The following is a 27,907-nucleotide window of genomic DNA, read 5'->3' on the forward strand; positions in this document are numbered from 1 at the left end:
TTGGCGAACAACACACTCACTCCTTGAATAATTATGTTACATCACTTCCACAACTGTGTATACAAATAATGGTTGTTGCACAGAAGCTGTTTAACCATACACCCAATGCAGTCAAAAGATTATGAATCGGAAAATTACTGCATGAATGAAGAAATTCGATTTGCATAATTTTTTCTCTACTGTTCATAGTTGTACCTTAGATTGTTACAAAGAAGAGAGCACTCTTTCCTAAAACCTTAACCACCTATGACTACATAATTGCACATCGGCTTTGGGTATCATCAGTGGATGCTCCATTTGAACTCGAAGCTTTTGGGTCACTTGAATCATAAGTGAAGTCACTGGTGTTCAATCCATACTGCAGAGGAATACAATCAGGGATTAGAGTTTCATCTCATCTATTGTGAATTTTTGGACCAAAACCAAGACTGGATTACCTTTTCCCGCATGCGTTTGCTCCAAGCATCTATACGATTAGGTCTGGTCTCCCCTGTAGCAGAAACAGGTGGAGTCTGGGATGCTTGGTTCTTTAATAAAGGCTGGCGATTGCTGCCTCTTGGAATCATGTAATCTTCATCACTGTCATAATTAATATTCCTAGTTGACACCATTGCTCGAAGCATCATAGCAAGAAGCAAAGAGAACACCTTGCAGACAAAACCAATATGCTATTTAGCTAGAAGAAACAAGAGCGTGTAATTCTAGAGAATTAACTTGCACAACTTTACAAACCTTTCATATGAAACATTTGCAAGAAAACCCCAATTTAGTTCATGACTAATATAAAACTAACAGAGCATGTAGCCTCTAAACACTATCAAAAACATAGGCATAAGCTAAAGGTCAACAATAAAAAAGAAAACTGTGAGAACACAAGAATGCTTTAGGAAAGAAAAAGGCATTGTATTTACTGCAGGTTAAACTGCACCAAATGATCATAATTTGGAGAGCCTGTTAATCTGTAATGTGCATTTAAACGAACTTTAAATCAAGTGATTTGCAATATCCTACCTCTGATTATGACTGGAATTATCTCTCCTCATTTTCCTTCTTGAGAAACATTTTGAAATACCTATTTCAAATCCTCAATTAAGTTCATTGATCAAAGTAGGTATTTGAAGCCTAACACCCTTTCATTGTTGGACAAACAATGACCACTCACATGAAAGAGAAACATTTCCAAACTCTTAAGAGTTGAAAGGCTCCTGTGCATTAATACCCAGGTGTGAGTCCCTCCATAAAAACACACTCAATTCTTGTGAAGATATAGCTACTGTGTCCTGGCTTGGGGCTTAAGAAATTCTCAAATGCTCCTCCCCAGCAACCAATACTCATAGTTCTATGTACCCTATTGGTGACTGATATTTTCAGATCTAGAAATCTCTAGACAAAGATTCGCAGCTGTATGGAATCTGATGTGGTTCAAACTGTAGTGTTCTGTACATGTTACAGCAAGGTCACAATGTGGTCAGTACTCTGTAAGGAGGCAGATGTCACCCTACTTTGGCGCCTTATAAGTATAGTAACTTGTATGATACAGAGCTATGGTAGCCAATGGTCAGGGTACCATTGGTGTATGTATATGCATTTATTTAATGCAGATTGCATCATTTGATATTTAAGAGATACCTATTTGTCCCCTACAGCTTCACGCTGCTTAAATGATTTGTTATTTATATTAACCTATAAGTCTACTATAGTTTGTACTACACCAATGATCTACTGATAATTTGGTGAGAAATGTTTTGGAGTGAATGCACAAAAACCTTATTGAATGAATCAAAATGCTTTGCTCTGATTTATATAAGTTCTCAAGGATTTACCCTTTCGAGTTCAGCCATTTTGATTATGCTTTTTCAATTAGTAACTTTCACATCCATTAACCTACTTCACTTATTCAACGATATTAAGATTATTTTTTCCTTCTTTCCTTTCTAATTATCAGTGTTGTTCAGTGCAATAAGATTTATTTCTTCCATCCTGACTTTCTAGGTTTTACCAGTTCTGATTTCTCTGTTTGATTATGCCTATTTACTATTTGTGTTGTGACTTGTCCAACCCTGGGCATTCATTTATCTCTTGATATTTTAAATTGATGTGCTTTACCATTGACCCAAAAAGTTATTTGAGTGATTGAACTTTTCACACATCTCCCCATTGCAAACGGGGGCCCCCTCTTTTCTCTGAATAAGCAAAGTCTTTCTGCAGTCGGTGTCATCTCCTGACCCTTGAAATACATTGATGAATTGCGCTAAGTCCAGTATCAAATGTCATTTGCCTTTGGTTATGAGGAAAAGAGTTTTATAATTGAGGGATAACCTGTGTTTCATGGCGTTTCTGGGACAAGGATGAGCGAATGACAGAAAGCACATTTCCTGGATGTTTCCTAAAGGGCCAAAGATAGGGGATGACAGTACACAAATGTTTAAAATAAATATATATATGAATTTTTCATTGTATATTAAGACATTATAGAGAGTGAGAGTTGATAACAAGAAGAAAATATGCAAATAAATCATGGATTCACAAGTTAAAATAGCAGTATAACAACATAAATGATGATAGCAGCAGTAAAAATCAGTATAACAGCATTATAACAATAGTCTCAAACATCAAAACAAAGGTCTATCAATATAAATATCCAAATCAAAATGTCTCAAACATGTGTCCAAAAGTCTCGAACATCAAAACATAACAGGCTGCAGCCACAACCCAAAAAACTAAAGTATTTCTATTTAACTAAGTTGCAGGTTCAGATCAGATTCAGGTTGCCAGGCTTGAGATTCGGGCTTGAAATTCGTTCAAAAAAAATTGGGGGTGAGTTCGAGTTCGTTTTGGATTTGTCTGTATATGCAACAACAAATTAGTCCAAACACCACTATGCTAATAGTAAAGCAACATAGCAAAATACACCACCATATCTATGTTTCAGTTCAATAGGATATAAATTGCATTATTTAGCCATACATGCAACATGATACAGTTGCTTGGTCACATGCATGGAACATATTTCTACATCAAAGTTTGAGAATGAGAGGAATCATCAAAAGATATGTGTAGTTATCTGAAATTTTGTTCTGTATTGGTTAGGGAATTTCAAACCAAGCTAAATCAAAAGTTAAGATTCAAATTTTAAGCCCTCGATTCTAAGATATCATAGCTTTTTTAAAGAAATTCCTCTATAAAAGTCAATTTGGATTTCCCCTATTATCAATTTGGGTTTCAACTATTGTTAATTTAGATTTCCTCTATAAGCAAGCTTTCATCATTCAAAAATGCACAAATGACATATAAGCCAACCTTTTTGGCCTTTTTAGTGGTCACTTTTAGGGTTGGAAGGGTCGAATAGACCAAATTAAATTTAAAAAATTGCTTTGAAAATGTCAAAAACATTTGTTTTGAGACGAAATTCAGCCTCAGTTTGGCCGCTAGGCAGAAAATTCGCTCCAAATTATGCATGTGTTCCTCTAACAGAATTTGTAGCAAATGTCTGGCTCTGCAAGAGAATTTGGGGCAAATTTGTACAAAATTGAACAAGACTTTGAAGGTTTCAAGAGAGAATCTAGTAACTTAGCTACTTAATATTAAAAAATTAACATATTTATTTAATACATAAAACTGTTTGTTATGATGAATATTAAAAAATTTAAATTCAATGTTAGATTTATAATTTTAATTTATTTTAATTAACATATCTAATCACGAGTTTTTTTGCCAAATTTTTCCCATGCCAAACTTCATTTGAATTTTGTTGTCCACAATAAATAGATTTGAATCTTGCAGGCCCTCAAATAGTTGCTTTGGCATAGAGAATTTTTAAAAATGTGTTTTTTTGTCCTTTAATGCCAAAAAAACACCTGAATGTGTAGGCGGCGCTTTTTTCATTTTGAGGATGGATAGGGAATGTTACGGGTATTCCCTAGTCGTTTCAAGGACAATTAGCCATCCCCAAATGTCAGGGGGCAAATTCAGCAGTTTTTCAAAATTCGAATGGTTGCAGGACATTTATTTTTTGTCCCACTATCCCCAAAACATTTTGGGGATGAGGGCAAGTCCCCTAGGGAAGAAAATGTGTCGCTGAGTAACATAGGGCATGGCAGAATTTGGCTAAGTATAGAAATAAATGAATCTTTAGAAAGGCCAACCATTGAAGTTTTTTGTGTTAGGGAGAACTTGCTATTTATGGTAATGTCTACTTTTAATGTGTTTCATTGTGTCCTCATCTGGTCTAATTTTGAATTAGGAAGAACTTACTATTTTTAGCACTGTCTATTTTTGACATAATTCTCGGACACTACAAAACTCTCCGAGTCCTAGCAAGTTCCAAGTCTACTCTCCTGGCCAAATCCTAATGACCTATGACTCCAAAAACTAAGCCTGGGAAAAGCTCCCCAAAAACCTAGTTTTTGCCAAATCTTCTAGAGTTTTTGCAAAGTCCCAAGTTGAGTTAGCCTTGTTGAGTTTGTGTCAAGTCTAAGTCTAGGAACTATGGTTTTTAACAAGTCTATTTTTAGTTTCACTATCCCCATTTGGCCTAATTTTGTGTTTAAACAAACTTACTATTATTAGTATTTTTGTTAGCAAGTCTATTTTTAGCAATAGATGAGCACTGACTCAAAAAGAAACAAAGAGTATTCAATTCTAAATCAGTAAAATGAGTGGCTAAGGCAAATGATCCAATTTTGGCTAAAAGTGTAGAGAAAATCCACCACCCTCAAAATGCACCCAAAAGAAGTATTCCTCTCAATCCAAAGAATTCTTCAAAATTAGAAAAATCCTTCTCCCTACCTCATTTGCACCCAAGAGGAGGAATTCCCAAAGTGCCAGGAATTCCTCACAAATGGATAATCTTCTCCTTGCCTCATTTGTGCCAAAGAGGGGGAATTTCCCAGTGTAAGAAATTCTTCAAAGTTGGAAAAATCCTCCACTGCTCGTTTGTGCCCAAGGTGGCATGAAATGTGACAGAAATCCTTCAAAGTTGCAAAAATCCTTCTTCAACAATCATGTGTGCCCAAGGTGGCATGTAACGTGCAAGGTTTCTCAAGCATGGTGAATTCCTTGAAGAACATTCATCAACGCTAATTCGCTAAGGCCAAGGAATTCCTTCAAAGATGAAAAACTCTCCACCCCAAAAAGTGCACCAAAGAACTATTTGTAAAGTCGTCACCTTACAATAGTTACCTTTGGATTGATACGTTCATTATCATGACTTCCAGCACTCTAGGACAACAACTTAATGAAGTCTGTTATGATAACAGGTCTACCATTTATAAGATCGTCACCTTACAATGGTTACCTTCAGTTCATATATGTCAATGAAAAATCGTCACCTTTTATTACATATTAGATGTGAAATATTAACCACCATGAACCAAGTCAGAGGGTGGTACAAAGGCTTTCACCTCAATTCTATCTCATAGAGAAGAATACATTATAATAAATTTTACTTAGAACTTCTCCTCATAGAGAAGATATCATTTACAAAGGATTGCACCTCAAAATTCTCCCTCTAAACATCGATCCTGGGAAGTCAATTCTTGTAGTTACTTCCTCAAAAGCTCTCTTCACTCAAGAATGCCCGTCAAACTCACTCTGAATCTGATATCAATCTTTTGATCTTCTAGTGATAAGTCAATACTTCCTCATGATGCACTCAAGAGTAGGCCCATCAAAATCATGTAGTTACACCAATGTATTTCTAGACTCCCTCTGAGTATCAATCTTCTAAGCTCCTGCTTTGCCTTCGAAGAAGTGTCATACTCCCTCTTAATGTAGATGGATACTCATAATCTCAATCATCAAAGATGTTTGCTTCAAGAACCTCATTTTAGATCACAACTTCTTTGAAACTACTGTCATAAGATTGTGTTTTGCACAATATGTCTAGTGTACCATTCTTCTTTGTAAGATTGTGTTTTGCACAAAATGTCTAGCGTACCATTCTTCTTTTCCTACAAGATCATCTTCACATACAAAAGAAAAAATCAAGGCAAATAACCCTTATAGTATGAATAGAATTACAAATAAGAGAGAGATTACAATAAGTAGATAAATGTGATACTTAAGAATAAGAAACACTCTTCTGGACAACTTTGATACAAATTGCTTCAATGAAGATCCATTTACATCAGTTTAGAAAATGTTTTCTCACATTGTTCGAGAGACATCTCCCCTTTGAATCTTCTCCCCACAAAGGATGGTTCGAGTGGGAATGAAACATTGGTTATAATTTCCCCCACAATGTAAAATTCTCACTCTTATATCGTTGAACAATTTTGCATTATATCAAATATGGTAAACTTCATTTTGTTTTTGTTTTTCTTATTCCTTCTTATACAATCTCAATCATACTAAATTAGTCAATTTGTCGAAGCAATGTTGAACGATGATTCGTAGATGTGATGCCATAGTCAGATTGAAGATTCACTCATGATACTATTCTTGAACCAATTTTAGATATTCACTTAGCTGAATGTTCAATGGCATCCTATGCATATCACTAGGTAATGAATTCATACCCCTAATATGAATGATTGTTTTATTAATAACGAAAAGGGCTTGTGATTAATATCTTATTTGCATCCATAATAATAGGAACTGAGTCTTCATCTAGTCACTACTCATATTAGTACTTGGGCAAGAATAAAGGATTCCCAATAAAATCTAATATTATTTCCTCCCAACACATGAAAGAGTGAGTTCACAATATATCTTCTCCTGAACTTCGCTCTCGTAGAAGTATATAAGTCAGCAATATACAGATACTCAATATTAATGCACCCATTAATACCAAATATATTTCTACTCAATCTACTCATTTCACTAACACTCGCACAAATTTTTGGATTTCCTATTTATTATCCCAGAATTACAAAATTGAGAAGTTTGTTTCCCGTTTATTATGCTCAATCGGTGGGAATAGTTTTATATCTATTCGTCCAATATATTTCGTTTACCTCCTTAGCACTGCGTGAATATAGAACATCTGGTTCTCTTTATATATTTCTCAAGTATGCGGTGGGTTCACCTTGTCCATTCATCCCTCCTTATGTGCTATTTCCTTCCAATCATAATTCCATGCAATCAATGTCCTTTACTTATGTTGACCCTCATTTAACATATTACAGTCCCTCTATATATTTTATCGGGCCTTCCTATTTAAACACTCATGTCTTGGAACATATTTGCTGCTTTTAGATTTACATTATTTCTGGACCAAGTATTGAAGTCGCTAATATTTTTATATATTTGTTCATTCTGATTTGGCAGAAACGATGTCACTCAATTAAGAATCATGGCTGCTGTTCCCACTTTATATTCTTTTCATATTACAGGCTTTACTACCACCATTAATAGTTGTATCCTGTAATAGTCTTTGTCCTTCTCTTTGTTTGACCATGCTTGTCTTATATATTAACGTTGCTTCTAACAATATTTTAATGTTTCTTCCATAATCATATCTTTCCAGGCATTTCTTTCTACACTGACTTGCATTGGAGGCGGCATGACATCTTTGCTTCGAATGCTGAGATTTGTGTCTTCAACATATCACCATCACATCTTTGGTCTGCTGCCCAGAGTAGTCTTAAGAACAGATTGTTGCCTCCTTTCACTTCTATAACAATCGCTCTTTCACTTTATGATTACTCCCTTTTATTTTTGTTGCTGACCTTCGTCTTCGTATTATGGAAAAAAAATCAACTGCATAATTGTTGTCCTTATTTTTCTGGCTATGATAGATACTCTTCTCCTGCTGTAAAACATCTACTCTGTGATACTCACGCACATGTCTTGCCTTATTTAACATGTGAAAATCTTCTGTGATATGTGCAACATATTTTTCAATATACTCATCTCCCCTCTAATCCATGTTTGATTACAACTGAAAACATTTTATGTAATTGGGATTTGGTAAGAGGCGAGTTTCAAGGAAGAGATGTTTGGAAATACAATATCTCTCTCCTAAATTCCTAATCATATGTTAGGCTTATAATAATAGATCGCTCGATATATTTGCTACTAGAACTTCACTTCATTGGATCGTACATGATTTCTATCATCTTTCCTTATCCTTTCTGACATTTGCAATTTGGCTCTGATACCATATTAATTAACATGGATCAGTTTCTGCAAATGTAATTATATTGCCATTGTTACAGATATGTTCCAAATGTAAATCCCAATCTCTTATAAATATGAGTAGGATGTCTTATGAAGAGACATGTCTCTATGATTAATCATTATTAGTTAATATATATTAGCAATATAAACCACAATATAACATATGAATTATATATAATATATCTATGTAATATATATTATATATAATATAATATATATTTATAATATTATAATATTATATATATATGATATATATATCAAATCAACATTGTATCTTATGATTAAATCAATCCAACTATAGCTATAATCTTAACATATATTACATATATTATATTATATATATGAAATTTAAATATATATATATGTATGTGTTAAATATGTTAATTCTGTAACTTGTTATCATACTGACCTGATAACAGATCAATTTGATATGATATGGCATGATAAATATCGAACTAAGTCTTTGCATTGTTCTCTTTATGATATCGGCGTCTATCCTTGTGTTTTAGTTTAAAACTAATCTAAACTTCTTTGTTTATGTTTGTGTTTCATGGAAAGTTGCTGACTTCTAGAGGTTAGGCAAATAAACTTTAGAATAGACATGTCCTTTCTAAGGACATGTCCCTTGATTCCTATATTTATAAAGGGTAAGGTTGAAGTAAAGTACATGTCCCTTGATTCCTATATTTATAAAGGGTAAGGTTGAAGTCTAAGAGCACACAATAACAAAGATAAGTCTGCTCCTTAGTCAATACTGCCCACATACGAATTGCAGAACAAAAGACAGATTTCTAAATTATATATCTTAAGTTAATTCAAGACAATAAACTGATGTTATTCACAACAAGATAAGGAGAGGAAGAAGGTCGAATCTAGTCTGTATTCAGTCATAGAATTTGCAAAAACCTTACATGGTATCAGAGCTCTGGTAGTCAAATAGGCTCTGCAAAATTCAGTAATCAAACTTTATATATATCTAGCAACTATCTCCAATGGCATACACAATCAGACCCGAGGACAAGTTTCATGGGAAAGAACACTTTGATGCCTGGAAATTCAAAATCATGATGATTCTTGAAGAAAATGATGCAAAACAATTTGTTGATAGAGCATCCAAACAACCTAGTATTGAACCTCATAAAACTATATGGAGTAAAGGAAATAGGAAAGCCATTCAGATCATATTAGATGGAGTAAAGAATGATATTGTACTTATGCTAACAAAACATCAAACAGCATTTGATATGATGATTGCATTACTAAATGCATATGAGGTCAATAATGCAACTAGGGTTCTCACACTGAAAAGGCAACTAAATCACATGCAAAAAAAGAAAGGAGAATCAATGAATTCTTATTTCCTAAGGGTTGTCGGCATTAGAGATGAACTGTCAAGTACATGAACCATTATAAGTAACACAAAACTAACACTAATGGCTATAGATGAATTGCCAGATTTGTGGGAAACTTTTGCACAAGGAATAAGTGTCAGAGATAAACTCCCTAACTTCAATAGACTTAAGGGGGATTATCTTCAAGAAGAATCCAGAAAATTAACGAAAGGAGGGAAACTGAAAACAGAAGATGAAGAACTTCATGTTCTTAATACAAACTCCTATAAGGGCAACAAGAAGCATTTCAAGTAGAAAAAAGGAAATCAAAAGAATGGAAAACCCAAAAAAGATCTATCCAAGATAAAATGTTTCAAATGTGAAAAGTTTGGACACTACAAATCTAATTGTCCTAAGAATTCTAAACAACAAGCGAACTATACAAATGTTACTAGGGAAGAAGATAACTATGATTCCAAGAATCATGTATTATATTCGTCACTATCAAATGAAATCTCAAGTAAAGCATGGGTAATTGATAGTGAATCTTCTAGACATATAACAAGATCCAAAGAAGCGCTAAACTCTATATTAAAAAAGGTTAATGGCGAAGTTACTATTGGTGATAATTCAGCACATTCCGTCAAAGGAATTGGAAACTACACCTTGAAAATTCTGGAAATTCTCTTCTTCTCAAAGGTGTACTCTACGTACCAAGAATAAAAAGAAATCTAATCTCAATTACAACACTTGAAGATGACAGGCATAACGTTGCATTCATGGACAGTAAAGTAATAACCAGGGCAAAGAATCCTCAATCAAGAAAGCGAAGTTGATTGGTCAAAGAAAAGGATATTTGTATGAATTGAATTCAAAATCTAGTCGACCTATTCAAGCCTTAATTCATGAAGCTATAGACATAAATGAAAAATGGTATAGAAGATTAGGGCATCTAAATTTCAAAACCTTATCAACTATGGAGAAGATGGTTACTGATCCACTTAAAATAAATAAAGACCACTCAAGCATATGCAAAGACTGTGCACTGGGTAAGAACAACAAAAGTCCATTTCATGATAGCACTACAAAAACAAATAATGTTTTGGAATTAATTCATTCAGATTTATGTGGACCTATGTCTACTCCTTCTCTTAGAGGATTCTGGTACTACATTTTGTTCATAGATGACTTGTCTAGGAAAACATGGATTTACTTCTTAAAGTCCAAAGAATTAGAAGAAATCCTAAAGAGATTTAAGGAATTCAAAACATTAACTATACTTACAAGGCACTCTTAATTTTGGACTCAAATAGGAGAAGGTTGGCTTAGATTTACATGGATTCACTGACTCGGATTGGGGTGAAAGTGTTAAAGACAGGAAAAGTACTTTAGGATACTGTTTCAGTTTAGGATCAGCAATGATATCTTGGATATGCAAAAAGCAGTCTTCAATAACTCAAAGCTCCACAGAAGCCGAATACATTGCAGTAGCAATGGCCTCTCGAGAAGAAGTTTGGCTAAGGAAGTTACTTGTGGGATTCTTTGGGCAAGCCATGAATCCTACGATTATTCATTGTGATAATTAGAGCTCCATCAAGCTTTCGGTGAATCCGATTTTTCATGACAGGTCCAAGCATAGTGAAATTCCTTACCATTATGTAAGAGATATGGTAGACGGGAATTCTGTAAAATTAGAATACATTTGCACTGCAGATCAAACAGCAGACATACTCACCAAACCTCTATCTAGAGTGAAGATAGACCACTTTAGGAGAAGACTTGGTATGGTTGAATTGTAATCCATTTGTATTTTTTAAATTATTAATAAAATAATTTTATTTGTCAGGCTATTGACTGTTATGGGCTCCACCATTTGTATTCATTATTTAAGACGTGATGACCTCTAAGATAATGAAGACTTGTATAAAAGACATTATGAGAGATGATGATCTCTTAGATAATTTGCTAAACAGTAGAGTTCTACTGTAAGACTAAGATGAGTTCAAGATCATATAGTGATGTTGACATTGCTATGTCTATAAGTCACAATTTGGATAAAGGAAGAATTTTATTATTTTTCAGGGTTTATCCTGTACTCTAGTAGATCTTAAACTCACAATCATGTTGTGATATAGGAATACCAGTGTCTATGAGTCACAACTTGGATAAATAAAGAACTTAAATTACTCTTCAGATTTATCCTGTACATTGTATTCTTTGCAATATTGTTATCACTAGTAGCAGTGATTTGTCATATTACACGTTTAGTAATATGACATTGTATCATGTGTTCCATGATATCACATGCTAAGGAGATTCAGATAGATACAGAGTATCAATTCTTGCTTGTTCATCTCTATTGATGTTCCTAGATATGATATCTCTCACTATAATTATCAAGCTAAGAGGGAGTGTTAATTTTGTAACTTGTTAGCATACTGATCTGATAACAGGTTCATTTGATCTGATATGGCATGATAAATATAGAACTAAGTCTTTGCATTGTTCTCTTTATGATATCGGCGTTTATCCTTGTGTTTTAGTTTAAAACTAATCTAAACTTCTTTGTTTATGTTTGTATTTAAACTTAATTAATTCATGGAAAGTCACCAACTTCTAGAGGTTAGGCAAATAAACTTTGTAAGAGACATGTCCTTTCTAAGGATATGTCCCTTGATTCCTATATTTATAGAAGGTAAGGTTGAAGTATAAGAGCACACAAGAACAAAGATAAGTCTGCTCCTTAGTCAATACTGCCCGCATACGAATTGCAGAACAAAAGACAGATTTCTGAATTATATATCTTAAGTTAATTCAAGACAATAAACTTAAGTTAATTTGGATAAAGGAAGAATTTTATTATATTCCAGGGTGTATCCTGTACTCTGGTAGATCTTAAACTCACGATCATGTTGTGATATAGGAATACCAATGTCTATGAGTCACAACTTGGATAAATAAAGAACTTAAATTACTCTTCAGATTTATCCTGTACATTGTATTCTTTGCAATACTGTTATCACTAGTAGCAGTGATTTGTCATATTACAGGTTTAGTAATATGACATTGTATCATGTGTTCCATGATATCACATGCTAAGGAGATTCAGATAGATATAGAGTATCAATTCTTGCTTGTTCATCTTTATTGATGTTCCTAGATATGATATCTCTTAGTATGATTATCAAGTTAAGAGGAAGTGTTAATTCTGTAACTTGTTAACATACTGATCTGATAACAGGTCGATTTGATTTGATATGGCATGATAAATATAGAACTAAGTCTTTGCATTGTTCTCTTTATGATATCGGCGTCTATCCTTGTGTATTAGTTTAAAACTAATCTAAACTTCTTTGTTTATGTTTGTATTTAAACTTAATTAATTCATGGAAAGTCGCCAACTTCTAGAGGTTAGGCAAATAAACTTTGGAAGAGACATGTCCTTTCTAAGGATATGTCCCTTAATTCCTATATTTATAGAAGGTAAGGTTGAACTCTAAGAGCACACAAGAACAAAGATAAGTCTGCTCATTAGTCAATACTGCCCACATACAAATTGCAAAACAAAAGACAGATTTTTGAATTATATATCTTAAGTCAGTTCAAGACTATAAACTGAAGTTATTCACAGCAAGATAAGGAGAGGAAGAAGGTCGAATCTAGTCTATATTCAGTCATAGAATTTGCAGAAACTTTACAAAATAACAGATAATTATATTAAATACTAATGAATAGACATGTCCCATGAAGAGACATGTCTATCCATATTTTCTCTAATGTAAGAGAGATGGCTGCCATTTGGAAAGCACATGCTGCAAAGGAAGTGCAATTACATTTGCAGCTATCCAAAATATCATCATTGTATCAGAGCTAGGCAGCAAATGATATTTAAATGATTGATCAGCTACGGGTCATTGAAAGACGTGGACCTATTTTAAATATTCTCAACTTTTGCTCGGAGAGATTTTGTCATCTGCATTAAGGGTGTTTGATCTCTGCTCTGCATGCCTAATATCTCTGATCTTTGGGTGTCAGTCTTAATTATATTTCTGAAAATCTGTGATTGTTCCTTCTATATCTTGGACAACCATATTGCTGCATTGGTGTCAAGTTTTTCTTTGAACACCAATATATTCCTGTTGCAGCATTGGTGTCATTGGCAGGTCAGCATTAATAACGGAGTAAAATTACAAGATGATGAATAACGGAGAACAACACACCTCATGAGTTGGAGACCATGACTCAGCCCATTAGCAGTCAAAACGGTGCACAAAAGGATAACCATGTATCAAATATGACAACAATCATGCCACCTAGCTGACAGCACAAATACATTCTGAATCTGGTTGCAAAATTGATGCATGGGGAGTTCCAGATTGAGGAGTTGCCGCAAAAAGTCATCATTGATAGAAGTGCAGATGAACTTGTGGGTTTTATTCTGCAAGTGAAAGAACAAATGACATCCATATGGGAAAGCAGGCATTGAATACTAATGACATCCATGGCATCCAGTAAATGGATTAAAAAGGTCCCACAACATTACCAACTTATATAAGGTGAGGGGTAACAATTAAACCAAGGTCCCACCATTTATAAAAAGAAAGTAAAAATTATTATAAGTGTTAGTATATTAGATGGGACTTTCACATTTGCTGTCCACATAATCTTTAAAACGTTCCACCAATGTAAATCATGAATGGACTGTACAAATCGATGGGCCTCTACACGTTTGCATATATATATATATAGTGGCTTAGTGTCGTCGAAAAAGGTGAAGTAGGTATGTTAGAAGAGAATCATATAAGAAATAATTAAACTTTCAAGATAATGAGAGATAAGTATTTTATTATTATATCTCAAGAACTACCTTTATTTATTAATCTCTTATTTGTATTTCTATAAGTATCATAAGAGTTATTTGCCTTGATTTTTTCCGAGAATGTTATTGCAGGAAAAGGGAGATTGATTTCAAACTCAGAGAGAGTTTGACAATTCTTCAAAGGCAACTTTGGATGAGGAGCTCAGACAATTGATATTCAAAGGGAGTTTGAAAGTCCTTGCGTGTAACTATGGTTCTGATGGGCCTACCCCCTATGTACATCATGAGGAAGTGACGACTTCCAAATGATTATCACTTGTATTTCTAAATGCCAGAAGTTATTGAAAGGTGGCGATCTTAATTTTCTATTATGATGGATATCTTAGGATGTCCATGCAAATCATGATAGATTATACTGTGCATGGTGGATGTTCATATGGTAAGCATTATGAGAATGCACATGCATATACCTTATGAACATTTTGAGTACATGGTGAATGTTATGCAAATTAATGGTCACGAGGCCATTACATAGAGTATTTGGTGAATATCATATGAGATGACATTTAGAAGGCCAGTACTCACAATACTTGGTGCATATCTTGCAACTTGACATTTAGGAGGCCATTGCTCAAAGAGTACAGGGTGAATGTCATATGAGATGACATTCAGAAGGCCATCACTCCCAATATCATTACTTGAAGTATTTGGTGATTATCATATGTTGATATTCTGCAAACCAATACTCATGATATCAAATGTGATATCAAAATTTTGAATAGCTTCTGATCTTATATTACATTGAGCCTTGAGGTAATATATGTTCTTGTGTTTATCCTCCCTAACTAAGAGGAAGTGTTAATGTTAGTGTAGTTTCAGTTGGATAAAACTAACTAAAGATATATATGTGTGTGTGTGTGTGTGTGTGTGTGTGTGTGTGTGTGTGTGTGCATGTGTCTGTTAAATAACAAATAATTATATCATATGCTAATGAATAGACATGTCCCGTCCATATTTTATCTAATATAAGAGAGATGGCTGCCATTTGGAAAGCACATACCAAAAAGGCAGTGCAATTACATTTGCAGTGATACAAAATATCAACATAAAACACTCATCAACACTTCCTCTGATTTTCCTGGTTCAATTATTTGTAGGTGTTATCACTAATTTTCTTCTTCTCCCCATTGATCAGTCTAGGCTTTTCTATATTATATTTACTTAAATTTAAGACTAAGGCAGTATGATAGACTTTTCTGCAGTTGTTTCCATCCGGCTGCTGAGAGGAATGGTAAAAACAAATAACCAGGTGCTGAGAGGAATAGTAGAAAAAGAAGAAAGAAAAAGCACAAGTAATGTCATCCTTCCAAAAAGATCATATTAAAATTAAATTACAGACAAAAAACCATACAATTCTTCAGCAAACGAGCAAAGGGCCCAGCAGGAAAATTGGGCCTGTAAAATAGCACAGAATGAGGATTCCACTTCATATAATGTAGCAGCCAGCACAGTATAAGGAAATGGATTTTGTTAAGGACAGAAAGGTCAAAGAATTCTCAGTCTGCAAAAGTCTTAACAAACTTCACAGTGACCATAATTTCAAGTAGAACTAACAAACTTTTAAAACACACAATGATTTTAGATGCCACTAGAAAAAGACCTTAATAAATCATGTGCATATATGTCTGGAAGATTGGGAAAGCAAGAACTCCAAAGTTGAATCCTTACACAGACATTGAAAAAAATTTGTTAACATTGCACTAAAATAAGGCAGCTACAGTAATACCGCTTTTAAAAGCATTGGTCACATGAACTTAGAATCCCACTTGAGCAGCTCAAGGCTTTTCTCTTAGTGAAAGCTCTCCTAGGAGGTGGGATAGAGGACCGAGGAGCGCATTAAGTTTAGATGTCACATCTCCTACAAGAGCTAAGTAGATCTGAAACTGACATTCTGGAGATTCATTCACTACTTGATTCCAGTTTCTTGGTCAAAAGTGCTTGGCCCTTAACACCAACAATGAGTTGCCTTCAAGGATCAATATTTATAGACGATTATAAGGACTACCTAATAAATAAGCTCATTCTTCATATACCTTCCAGAATTTGTGTTAGGAGCTACAGTTACCTCCATGGGTAGAATGGTGAGTTTATTGTCATCGATGTGGTGGACCCATTGCCAAGCCTCAACAGTCTGCTACCCTCCTTGCCCACATCCTGGGAGATCTAGAGAGATACGTATTACAGTTACTAACTACATTCACCATAAAGGGACCATCGACTATTGGTTTTAGGAGTGTTTCTAGGAGATAACTTTCCGCATCCCCTTCGGATTCCCCAGTGAGGATTATTTGACCCAAGCCATTATTGTATAGCATCCCAGCAAGGACTACTTGACCCAGCCATTCTTTTAAGACAACATCTGATCATGTATTGAGTCTTCCACAATTGGTGACTGAGATGCCCATCCTTTTTTCTGTACTGATTAGGAAAAACTTTTGTGTTTTGTCTGCAGACTCTATCAACCATGATCCATATCTTCTTCTCTACCAATCATTTTGCCTCTTGTGGTAATATGCGATGTTTGGAATAGAGGACATATTTTTGGTCTAACGACCCTAATCAGCTAGAAACTAGTTTTCCTCTCTGCTTGTAGCCTCTATTGTATCAACTCTGCATGGGTTGAAGATCATTTTTGACTCGCACTTACTGGTTTGGTTGTCCTATCATCTACTTTGATCATTCATGGCTATTACTATTTATATCTCAGTATTTCTTCCTATTGCCCAATTTAGGTGATGTTCAACATGAAAAAAAATCTGCAGAAAAATAAAATAACTAAAGAAATGCTTAAGCAAATAGAAACACTGAAACCAAAAAGTGAAAGTCAAAAGTCATTTTTAGTGCAAAGTTGCAACACAATCCACAGACCACGAGATGCTCTCAAATACATGCAGTGCTACAAAGTCTATATTATATCAGGAAAATATACGATTTCAAATTTTCAATGCATATCTAGATTTATTAGAAAGGTTGAACCAGCTTTTAGAAAATGTCGCTTTCACATACCTGAATGATTACTATTGCAAGACTAACCCATTTGCATACATCCACATTGTCTTTGATAAACTTCTTAATGTTGTCAAACTCTCCAGTTGGGTCATCAGGAATATCCTATCAAACAAAATTTCAAAAATACAATATCAATGAGGTATAAATACTTTATAAAACTTTTTGTTTCGAACCATTCGAGGGACTTACCTTTTCCCAATGATGATTAAGGAATATATCTCCAACCAAAGCTGCTTCAAGTAAAATAAGGAATATTACAAGAACTGAATACTATATTCAAGTTAAGGGCAACAGAGCATAGAAAATTATAAAAAATCAAGAACAGAATATATAGTTGCAAACTTGCAAGCATCATGACATCAAATATTTTATTTTCATGATAAATAATATAAAAGATAATTTGAATAATGGCACAGCATGCATTAAGGATAAATGATCAATAAGGTAAGACATATAGATGGACCAGGTAGAATGATCATCCTGTCAAACTGATCTATGTTTCCCTGTCTAGTTTCAGACCATTGAATATTCACCAGTGCCCAATAGCCATGCAATAGACCTCTCAAATAAAGCCCAGCTGAGCTTAAAAGCACAAAAAAGGAATTAAATGTTTTTCTGAACTTGTGACATACATGTCCAAGAGTACATTTAAAAGATTACAACCCCTGCAGTAGCTTCCATTCATTTGAGCTTCCTATAACTGCCTATGTTCTTCCTTGAGAACATAAGACATTATATGCAGTAATTGAAGGGCTTTCCACAGATCAACAAAGGTCCGATATCCACAAATCAAGCCTTAGTATAAAAAATGTAAAGAGCTTACTTTTGCAGTACATATTCTCGAAATTGCAGTGATAATGATGATTATTTTAAATGTAAAACATGGAAAGACACAACAGAAGACATGATAAAATTCAAGGATACAAAGCATAAACAACAGCCATGAATTATCTCTGCAGCAATGTGACCAATGAAAGTTATTAAGCAAACAATGATTCCAATGCCAAGAAACACGTAGATAAACCTGAAATACAAAGAATTAAGGTTGTCAGTCCAAAACAAAAAAAAACAAATATTTCATCTTACTTACAATGACTTATTTTCAGTTTACTGGCAACTAAATTCTCATGCAACATATGATTTTGTAGCAGTAAGGTTAGAAACACAAGAAAACAATTTTCTCAGACTGCATCAAATGTTGCACGGTATACTCTTAATCATAAGAGCACTTACAGCACTTGCCAATTGTACAAAAGGAAATACAGAATCAGATTTCATACAAAGCAGTGATAAATCATAAGTTTCAATATATTGATATTCCCACTTTATTGTAAAATTTTGTTCTCAAAAATTGAAATCTGTATTTCTTTTATGCTTTGAAAAAATCTTACAAAAGACACCACTGTAAGATATGGCTCCCTCATAAATAGTAAGAAATAAATATCAGGGAATGCAAACTCCTAAAAAGGGAGCAAGAAAATCCCAGACAATACTGTGAAGCAAATGAAAAGTCCAACAGGTACAAACAGTAAGTTCTCGAATAATAGTCAGAACATATTCAGTACTCCACTCATTTTAGAGTGACCCCAAACAATGCAGAAAATGTCATGAATACTCAAGTCCTTGCCAGGTGATTTCTTCTTTTCTACTTGTTGGCATCTCATTTTACTGTGTCTCACTTCTTCTTCAGCTCGTTTTGTGCATTTGACCATATCCCATTAATAATAACCAATCTGAGGAATAACCTCTTGGGTCACTTGTATTGAGTGTTACCCAACGATATTTGTGCAAAGTGTTTCAATCCTAAAGAAGCCTGGCAAAATTGGCGAAGATTACTCTTGTAGTTAATGTCATGTGATATGACCTTGCCTTGAGTGAGATTTTGCCTTTTGAAATGTGTCCTTAGTTCCTTGGTTCCTTGGTTCTCCCAATTCCCCACAAAAGAGAAAAATAGATTTATCTTGGGTTTGAAGGTTCTTGAGGGACACATTATTTCTTATGATTGAAATTCTCCATGGTGGAGTTTCTTGGATGTGAGTTTGAAGATGTGTTATCTTCCTTGCAAGGCTTCAAACTTCCAGATGTACTTGGCACCTTTGCACCAAGTGCTGAGGTGTGAAAATTTCTCTGAAACTTTGAATCCTAGCCTCCTTTGCTTTTCATCCCGTGTTCCCCGATTTCCGAATTTGCCCCAAGATTTTGAATCCCAACCCACAACCTTAAGTTTCATGCTTATTGTCCCCCAGAAAAGAATCCAACAATCGTGTTTAATCATCCCTTGCCCCCACCTTCAATGATCCTTCTATCTTAAACTTTCAAGACTCCCTTGCACTTTTGCACTTTTCTCCCCCTTCTCAAAATCCAGTAACCTCCCAATTTCTTGACCCTCATGCTTTAACCCTTCACTCCTTGGTGGACTTCCAAACCTTTCAAGGACTTTGGCATACATTTGCGAGTTTTGCCAAATCCTAAAAGACAATCAATTCCCTATACAACCAAAACACTCGTGACCACTACACTCTATTCTACCTATCCTTGCACCATTCCAAGACTCACACAACTAATTATATAGCACAAAATTTGCAATGGGTTTTTCATCTAATTTTCTATCCTCCTCCATGCCCTAGAACATCACAATCGGATCACCATTCATGCTTTGGGTGACTACAGATCAAAAGGGAGTGTTTCTCTATGTCGTAAATATACAAATCGATGTGTTTGTACATGATTTCATCCATCGAGCCTCTAGTGAATGATGCTAAATACGTTTGTGCACCCCTCATTGTTCCCACAATTTTGGCTTTCTGAAATATATTTCACACAAATTGAACATCCTACCTTGGTTGCAATTTGCAAAGAGGATATTTAAGCCTAAAATATCATTGACATACAAATGGATGTTTATTTTCTAAAGGCTTGCAAAGGAAAAAGAGGAGGTAGAACTAGAAAGCAAAAAACTACTACAAACCATAGATATTTATTTCCAACAAATAGTAAAAATATTTTGGTATTATAATAATTTGGGTTGTGCCAAATTTGTAATGATCACATTGTTACCTTTAGAAAATCAAATATAACATGCACTTTAAACCTTGATAGAGTGTATGCATGTGTATTGTGTTAGTTTTGGATGTATTCTTAATTAGTTGTATTGAGACTCATACATGTAGTGCAAGATTTCGCTCAACTCCTTTGAGCACTTAGGCTCCATTTTTCCCATCACATAGAAGCAATCTAAGAAATCTTTGTATGGGTCTTCGTTTGTCAATTTTACCTCTAAATGTTGTCCCCCATGCACCTACCATGCATTGGAAGATGCAAGGATCCTCAACAGTTCTAGCTATGGAGGCTTTCTAATAAAATTTCAAAGGATTGTGTTCAATTTCAAAGTTTTGAAATTTCCCTTATTGACATGTCTTCCACCAACTATATTGTTTCCTTTATTCCTATCAAGATATTGGACTTTCCTATTTTGGTATACATTTCATCCATTCCCACTTTTCATTAACTTTCCTCCTTGGATCTATAAAGTTTTACTTCTCTATCCCTTTCAACCATTCCCTACCTTCTCTTTTGTTGATGTTTCAAACTTTTTCTTACTTGCAAGCTTCCCCCCAAAACCTTGACATTACAATCCTTGCACTGAGTTACCTATGAAGTTGACGTGTTAGCCACCCCTTTACCCATTTACCCAAGTGCCTCTTTATTGGTATCAACATCCACCATTTTCTACAATATACTTTCTTGAAGTTACATATGCAAGAATACTTTTGATGTGGTACATCCTATGAGGTATCCTTATTTAAATACCTCATTAGAGATACTCTAAACTCCCATTCCCAATGTCTCACATTTGATTACCTTATCAAGATCACATGTTTGACCCTATTTGCATACCTTAAGGAATGAATCACTTGGTAACTATGTCCCTAACTAATAACTTCCTTCTTGTTTCCTTTTGAAGATAGGATTAGCAATTACTCTTCTCTATCTATTTTAAGCATAAAGCAAGGATTACTCCCAAGCCCAATCCTCTCCAGTGGCACAAATTATAAGTTGTCACTAACCCCTAGTCATTGAGACTTCTATGTTTTGCACTATTTACCTATCCCTATATGACCCAAGTCATCATTATTGACCCGATTTGGACCCTTCAAAAACACCAAAAAAGTTCTTCCTACTGAAAAAAATTTGTTCATCTTAAGGGTGTGAATTCATGTACAATTCCATAAATGGAAAAAGGAAGGCAACCCATGTTGCTTTTAATTTGATGGCTGAATTGTCAAGCACCGATAGTCCTCATGCCATCTCGTAGTGCAATCATTTGAGTGAATTTCTTAAGCTGCAGCCCTGCACACTCAAATTGAAAGGCACCACTTATTCTCATAATTGCAATCATAAAGAGGACTTCCTCATGACTCCAAATATGTTTGCAGAACTCAAAAGGGTAACTTCCACACTAGGGATGCCAAGGGCACGGATAAGCCACTTTTAGCACAAGGGGATTACATTTCGACTCCCAAAGTCGCACAACTAAGCTGGAGACCTATAGATATGAGCTTAATAATCATTCAAAGGGTTGCTTACTAAACCCATGTTTTAGTCAAGGAAATTCTATAGCTGATTCTAGGACATTGAATGTTGTCAATCTGAGTTGCAAACAAAGGAATATGTCTAAAGATAATTAGGAAGGGTTTATAAAAGCATATCTCCATGTAAAAATATGTCTACATGGCAATTTGTAATGATTTAGGGGAATCAAAACAATGTGTTTTCTGTCACCACATTTGCTAATGTGATTAGAATAGGGTTTACATAAAGAGGAGAAGCTTCTAATGCATTACAAATGCTTTGTCATGATCTTTCCTTTATCGCATGTGTGCTAATTTAGTTCTATTGTGGATTGTTAAATATGTCCATTACATGTGATGTAATCTTTGATTGTTATGTAGAAGAAATCTAGTTTTGTTGATACTTAGTCTGCTGCTATCTCTTTCCTTTTCGCTCTTCATAACTATATTTCGCAAAGGATTAGGCACTAGTCTACATTGATTGAGGATAAAAATATCCATCATTTAAAGACCCTCCATCCATGACAGAAGTAGGAGTAAATTAGATTTAGACCAAAATAAAATTTAATATTACAAGCCAAGGGCTAATCTTAAAGCCAGATAAATAAATCATCATAGGTTTGTAGCATGCATGTTTGCACCCTGTCAATATAAATGATGTAATGAATGAAATTATCTTTCAGGGTTACCAAATTGTTGTTCTCCATAGCTGCATGCACAAGGTTCTTTATCAGCTATATAAGAGGTTTAATGCAGCTAGTCTGTCTTGACCTTGGGACAAATAATAGTCATCAAGTATATAGCGTGTATAGCTGCTGATTGTTACAGTCATGCTACATTTTAATATATTGTATATGTATTGTGCCAAGCATATATTTTGTACAGCTGCTGACTGTAACAGTCATGCAACATTTTAATTAAATTAAATTTTAAACCCCATTAAGAATACTTCCATGAACACCTATCAAGTATAGCTAAGGCCAAATGCAGAAGAAACTACACACTCTCATCAGTTGGCCTCTAACCCTTCTCAGTCCATTAAAAAGCCTTGGTTTTACCTTCTTGATGACACCCCCCACCCCTAAAGATAAGATCATTTTCTAGATTGTAAAGCCATGATTTTTGGGTCGAACAAGTCAGCCAGCCAGATGACTGTAAAATCCTTGCAAAGCTTTTGTGAAGTATCCTTTTGGAATAATAAAAGATATATTAATTATTAGAGTTGGCCCATTTAATATTCTGCGATTTATGTTATCTTTTTATATGTATCAGTATGTATATAACCTAGTTTACATATGCATTTTGGGGAAGGTATAGTGTTCAATGATATCTTCAGCAACAGTAATGGTTGCAATCAGTGCATCTTTTTTACGAGATTAATAAAATTTGCCCAGCTGGATATAGACACCTGTCTGCCTAAAGCTCAACATACCATATCCCATCACACCCAGAATTATCAATCTAAACATTTTTTCGGTTCATGTTCTAATCAATTTTGTTTTATGTGAAGTCTAAATGTGTATAAATCTTTAAACAAATTGAACAGCAGGCTATCTGTTTTAATAAGTTGCAGTGCTTTGAATGTACAGCCAGCATATACAGACCGAGCAACAACCTCAACACAGGTATACTATGCATAGGGTATGATTTTTGTCGAAGTATTTGTTCTCTCTAGTTACATCTACAGCAACTTAAGGAAGCCCCACCATGGCTTAGAAGAGCCAGAAGTCAAAGGTAGTTTTGTCCATCAGTAAATTAGTCCATTGTTGCCCAACCTGGTCATAAGTTTGTGGTTTTCTTCTTAAATTTGACACCCTTTGCACTTGAGAGAAGATCCTACTTTAGGGACTAGGAAAATACAACTCTGTGCACAGACACTACCGGACTCGCTTAATCAGGATGCGACAGAATGGCTTTTTATATTCTCTTTTAGTAAACTAGTTTAATCAGAGGACATAACAAAAATTACCTGAATTCTGGTAAGTAGCATTTATAGTTTTTCCCATGCATGTGCTTGAATACAACACAATAACCCTTGTTGCTAATAGAAAATTTCATGGAGATCCTGATAGGGTCAAGTTTGTGAAGGCCAAATGAAGGGACATGCATAGATCTAGCAGCAAAAGATTCAATTGGAGCAAAAATGAAGAGGAAAGGAGAAAATCAAAAGATGGAATCCAATGATAGCTAAACTGAAACGACAATTCATTCCCGTTGATTATGAGCTTGATCTGCTGAAGAAAATGCAAGGGTTGAAGCAAGCAAGAAGATCTTTTCATGAGTATACATAAGAGTTCTAGCGAGTCCTCATCAAAATAGGTCATGGGAAAATTGACAAGGAGAAAGTTGTCAGCTACCTTAATGGGTTGATGCCAAGCATTCAGAAGGAATTGAGTCTAATCCAAATGAAAAATATTGAAGAGTCATACCAGTTTGCCCTGAGAGTAGAGGAAAAGTTGAACAAGAAGTTTGAGAGCAGGCAAAGCAGAAGAGGTCATGGTGGAAGACCTGGTGGATGGTCTTAAGGAGGCAAAAATGAAGATTAGAAAAAGAAGGATGAGAGAAGCACTAGCAGTCAAAACCAAAGGGGAAACAATTTCAATCATTTTTATGATTAGAATAACAGAGATCGGAGAGAAAGAGGAAGAGGACAAGGATCAGGAAGGGAAGGCTTTTGTGGAACATGTTTTCACTGTGGAGAAGGTCATAGAGCAATTGAATGTCCCCAGTGCCAAGGAAGGGCAGATAGGAGAACTAAAGGCCACGTCAGAGTTGCACATGTGGATGAAACTGCCAAATCATCACATTCTAAAGATGCTGAAAGCAAAGTCCTAGTTAACCAAATCAATGACTTCCCAGTATGAACCAGATCAATGAGTCCTGTTGAGTGGTGAGAATGAACCAGATCAAAGGAGGAGCTTGTTTCGCACCAATTGCAAGTGTGAAGATAAGTGTTGTGATGTAATTATCGATGGTGGAAGCACTAATAATTTGGTGTCAAAAGAGATGGTAACGAAGTTAAAGCTCAAGAGGCGGAAACACCCGCATCCATATCGGATTGCCTAGGTGGAGGATGACCACAAGGTCATGGTCAATGAACAGTGCCTAGTGAAGTTCAAGATTGCAGGCTACCATGATGATGTACTATGTAATATCATACCCATGGATGCATGTCATATGTGTTGTTGGGTAGGTCGTGGCAGTTTGACAGACGTGTTGTACATGATGGTCATGCAAATACCTATTCTCTAACAAAGGATGGAGTGAAACATAAGCTAAAGCCACTAAAGGGCATAGAAGAAAAGGTATACAGTAATGCTAGAATAAGTTTTGTTAATGTAAGAAAGTTCCTAGAAGGTATGAGGCATGAGCATATGTGTTTTGCTATAATTCCAAAAGATGTTAAAGAAGAAGTAGAAGAGGTACTAGCAAAAGTTGCAGTTTTTCCAGATATTGTATCAGATAATGTGCCTGATGGATTACCATCAGTAAGGAAGATTGCTAATCAGATAGACTTGATTAAAAGAACAAAGACAAATCCATTTTTAGTTGGGAGTAGCTCAAGAGATAGGGCTCTATAGTCCTACACCCTCTCTTCCATTCCATCCACTTAACCTGTTGAGAAGCCATTATAATCAACACAACCGGACCAGTGCAAATCAGTGCTTCTAATGTGGTAAAGACTGTACACAAGCATCACGATGAAAGGAAAGATGTTCAAAACCCTGGTGCAAAGCCAGCAGGTAAGTCTACCTCTGGTGTGTCAACTTATAGATCTACTGCAGAAACAACTGCTGCTATATCCAATGGCAGTCACTAATAAAGTAGATGTTTATCCAGTAGCTTATTTAGAAAGCCCCGGCTCGCCCCTATCTTCAACAAACTGGATGCTATTACTAAGCACCGAAAATATCTTGGTCCTTGCATGCTGCTGAGTCATTCTCCATCAATAAAATTTACATTAATATAGTAATAAAAAGGTTTCAATTCACTGAATTTCACCAAAGGCACTCCAGTAAATGAACTGCTCCCTTTGAGAGAAAAATGAATAAAAATACTCGAACTATGAAGACAAAAACAGAATTGCACTGTTGTATATCAGGAGAAAAGGATAAAAAAGAAATATAACTAACACAGATAAGCAAGAAAACAAGTAACAGCACGGTCATCCGAATGCTGCGTGAAAATAACTATTGCGCTAGATATCAACTGGAGCCCTCGTGTCATCTTTCATCCGTTAACCTTGTCACACAAAATTATGGATATCCAAACCGATACGGGATGGCATAACCAGAATTAGGTAGAAAAATGTGTCCTCGTGTATCATCTTCATTTTATTCATTGAAATTATTAATTCAAACACCAAGAAACTATAAACTTTTTATGTGGACCTTCTCTTTTCATTTATTGCAGATTTTAAACTTTGCCCCAATCTAGTATTGTTCTAAGTTTTCTAGATTTTTTTAGGAATTCATTTAAAGTTAAACATCTAAAAGAGCTTCGATCCGTATCGTGCCCAGCAAATTTGGCCCAATGGATGCCCTTAGTCCTTGGCTCTTAGCTGAAAAGGTTTAGCCGTTGGCTTGTGCGTATCTGCCCTTAGTCCTTGGCTCTTAGGACTGTTGGCTTGTGCGTATCTGTAGGAAATATGATTTTGTGTAGGATCTCAAATAAAAACATTGATAAGGACTAATTGCTTCTTCAATTTTTATTTGAAAATGTCTCACTGCGAAAAATTAAGGGCCTGCCTTAGTTTATACAATACAATATTATTTCCATTGAAAATGTAGAAGTTTCTTACACCTGGACCCAAAGCTAATTTTAAAGTTCAATAGTTTCAGGATTCCTGATATTCAAAAATATTTGCTTTCTCATAACTATTACTAATTTCAATTACTCAATTTTATTTTTTAAATGGTAACAAAGAATTAAGAACAATACTAGCAGAAGTTCTGAGCTTCTAAATCTATATGCTTTCTCAAAAATACTACTAATTTAATCGCCATTTTCTTAAAGGTTGCAGAACAATTGGGGTTTACCAGGGTGCAGGAAGTTTCTGGTTTGAAAGATCCAATTCATTCCTTAAACCGGAATGATTCTGTAAAACCTTCCGAAATGGTAGCTGCTGATCTGCTCCAGAGGTAAATCGGAGATTCGAAAGCGGGACCTCCAGATGCCCAACAAACATATGATTCATCATCGACTCTCCAGATAAATCATCGCTAGGTGTGGGTGCGAGCGGTGAAGGAGGATTGGGTACGTGAGATTTCCAATGATTAAGCATCCATATAGCATACAAAATCATTGACACCCCAATGAAAGCCTGAACAAAATTGAAAAGCTTCAATATAAAGGCTACAAAGCCTCTGCATCTCTGGCACGCCATCTTATTACTTTTTACCCGAACGGAATTTAATCTTTGCCTGCTCTGCAAACCCAATTCAACTACAGACCTATAGATAACAAACCTCCTTGAAATTTTAAAACCGAATTTTAAAACAAGCCTGGAGATATCAAAATAGAAAAAAAGAAAATTCTGAAACTTGCAAACGAAATCCACTAGTACGCCTTAAGATGGCAAAACACCGAGATTTACGAACCCAACTTGATAAACGAGCTGAAATCGTCAGAATCCTCTGAAATTTGAAAACCCAATTTAAATGCAGGACTGAAGATAGCAAAACTCCTTGAAATTTGCAAACCCACTTCAATTGCGGGACGAAAACAGATCGAAATCAATTTTCAAAATTATAAAGACCGAAATAGGATATCTTTCACACTGGGCATCTGGATGTGTTTGCAGGCATGTGAGGACACAGGAAAGGACTGGATTGGTAGAGTGTTTGTTGGTAGCGTAAAAGATGACGGAGAATCCAGCTGTCTACATATACAAACGTTCAAATCTCATGTCTACCTATAAATTCTGATGCTGTTTAAATAGTAAAAGGAGACCTGTTGATATATGAGTAAATGCCCTGGATATGGTGATTTTGATA

General features: G+C 35.1%; 1 protein-coding gene across 6 annotated transcripts; it reads right to left on the reverse strand.

Annotated features, from left to right (window-relative positions):
* On the reverse strand, nucleotides 1-27,767 carry LOC149577467 (tetraspanin-18-like). 6 transcript variants are annotated; one of them, XM_089823965.1, is made up of 7 exons: nucleotides 27,517-27,767; nucleotides 26,951-27,339; nucleotides 18,265-18,364; nucleotides 17,530-17,610; nucleotides 17,338-17,442; nucleotides 438-647; nucleotides 1-358 (listed from the first exon to the last, which is right to left on the reverse strand). In XM_089823965.1, the coding sequence occupies exons 2-7, from the start codon at nucleotides 27,295-27,297 to the stop codon at nucleotides 251-253; spliced, it is 951 nt and encodes a 316-aa protein (XP_089680091.1). In that variant the 5' UTR covers nucleotides 27,298-27,339; nucleotides 27,517-27,767; the 3' UTR covers nucleotides 1-250. The 6 variants fall into 6 exon arrangements, with proteins under 6 accessions (XP_089680091.1, XP_089680107.1, XP_089680096.1 ...); XM_089823981.1 differs by having other exon boundaries at nucleotides 26,951-27,234; nucleotides 27,512-27,767; XM_089823970.1 differs by having other exon boundaries at nucleotides 26,951-27,334; nucleotides 27,512-27,767.
* Between the last annotated feature and the right edge of the window lie 140 nt (nucleotides 27,768-27,907).

The sequence above is a fragment of the Cupressus sempervirens genome, chromosome 1 (assembly GCF_028749045.1).
Source record: "Cupressus sempervirens isolate cs-2001-9-10 chromosome 1, ASM2874904v1, whole genome shotgun sequence".
NCBI classification, from domain to species: Eukaryota; Viridiplantae; Streptophyta; class Pinopsida; order Cupressales; family Cupressaceae; genus Cupressus; species Cupressus sempervirens.

Bases quoted from the DNA above. Each gene is read 5' to 3' on its own strand.
- LOC149577467 (XM_089823965.1), bottom strand. From the start codon at position 27,297: ATGGCGTGCCAGAGATGCAGAGGCTTTGTAGCCTTTATATTGAAGCTT. The intron at 17,611-18,264 runs GTATCCTTGAAT...ACTTGAATATAG, and splicing joins ATGGCTGTTGTTTATGCTTT to TATTCAGTTCTTGTAATATT. The intron at 648-17,337 runs GTATGTGAAAGC...TTTGTCTGCAAG, and splicing joins TTGCAATAGTAATCATTCAG to GTGTTCTCTTTGCTTCTTGC.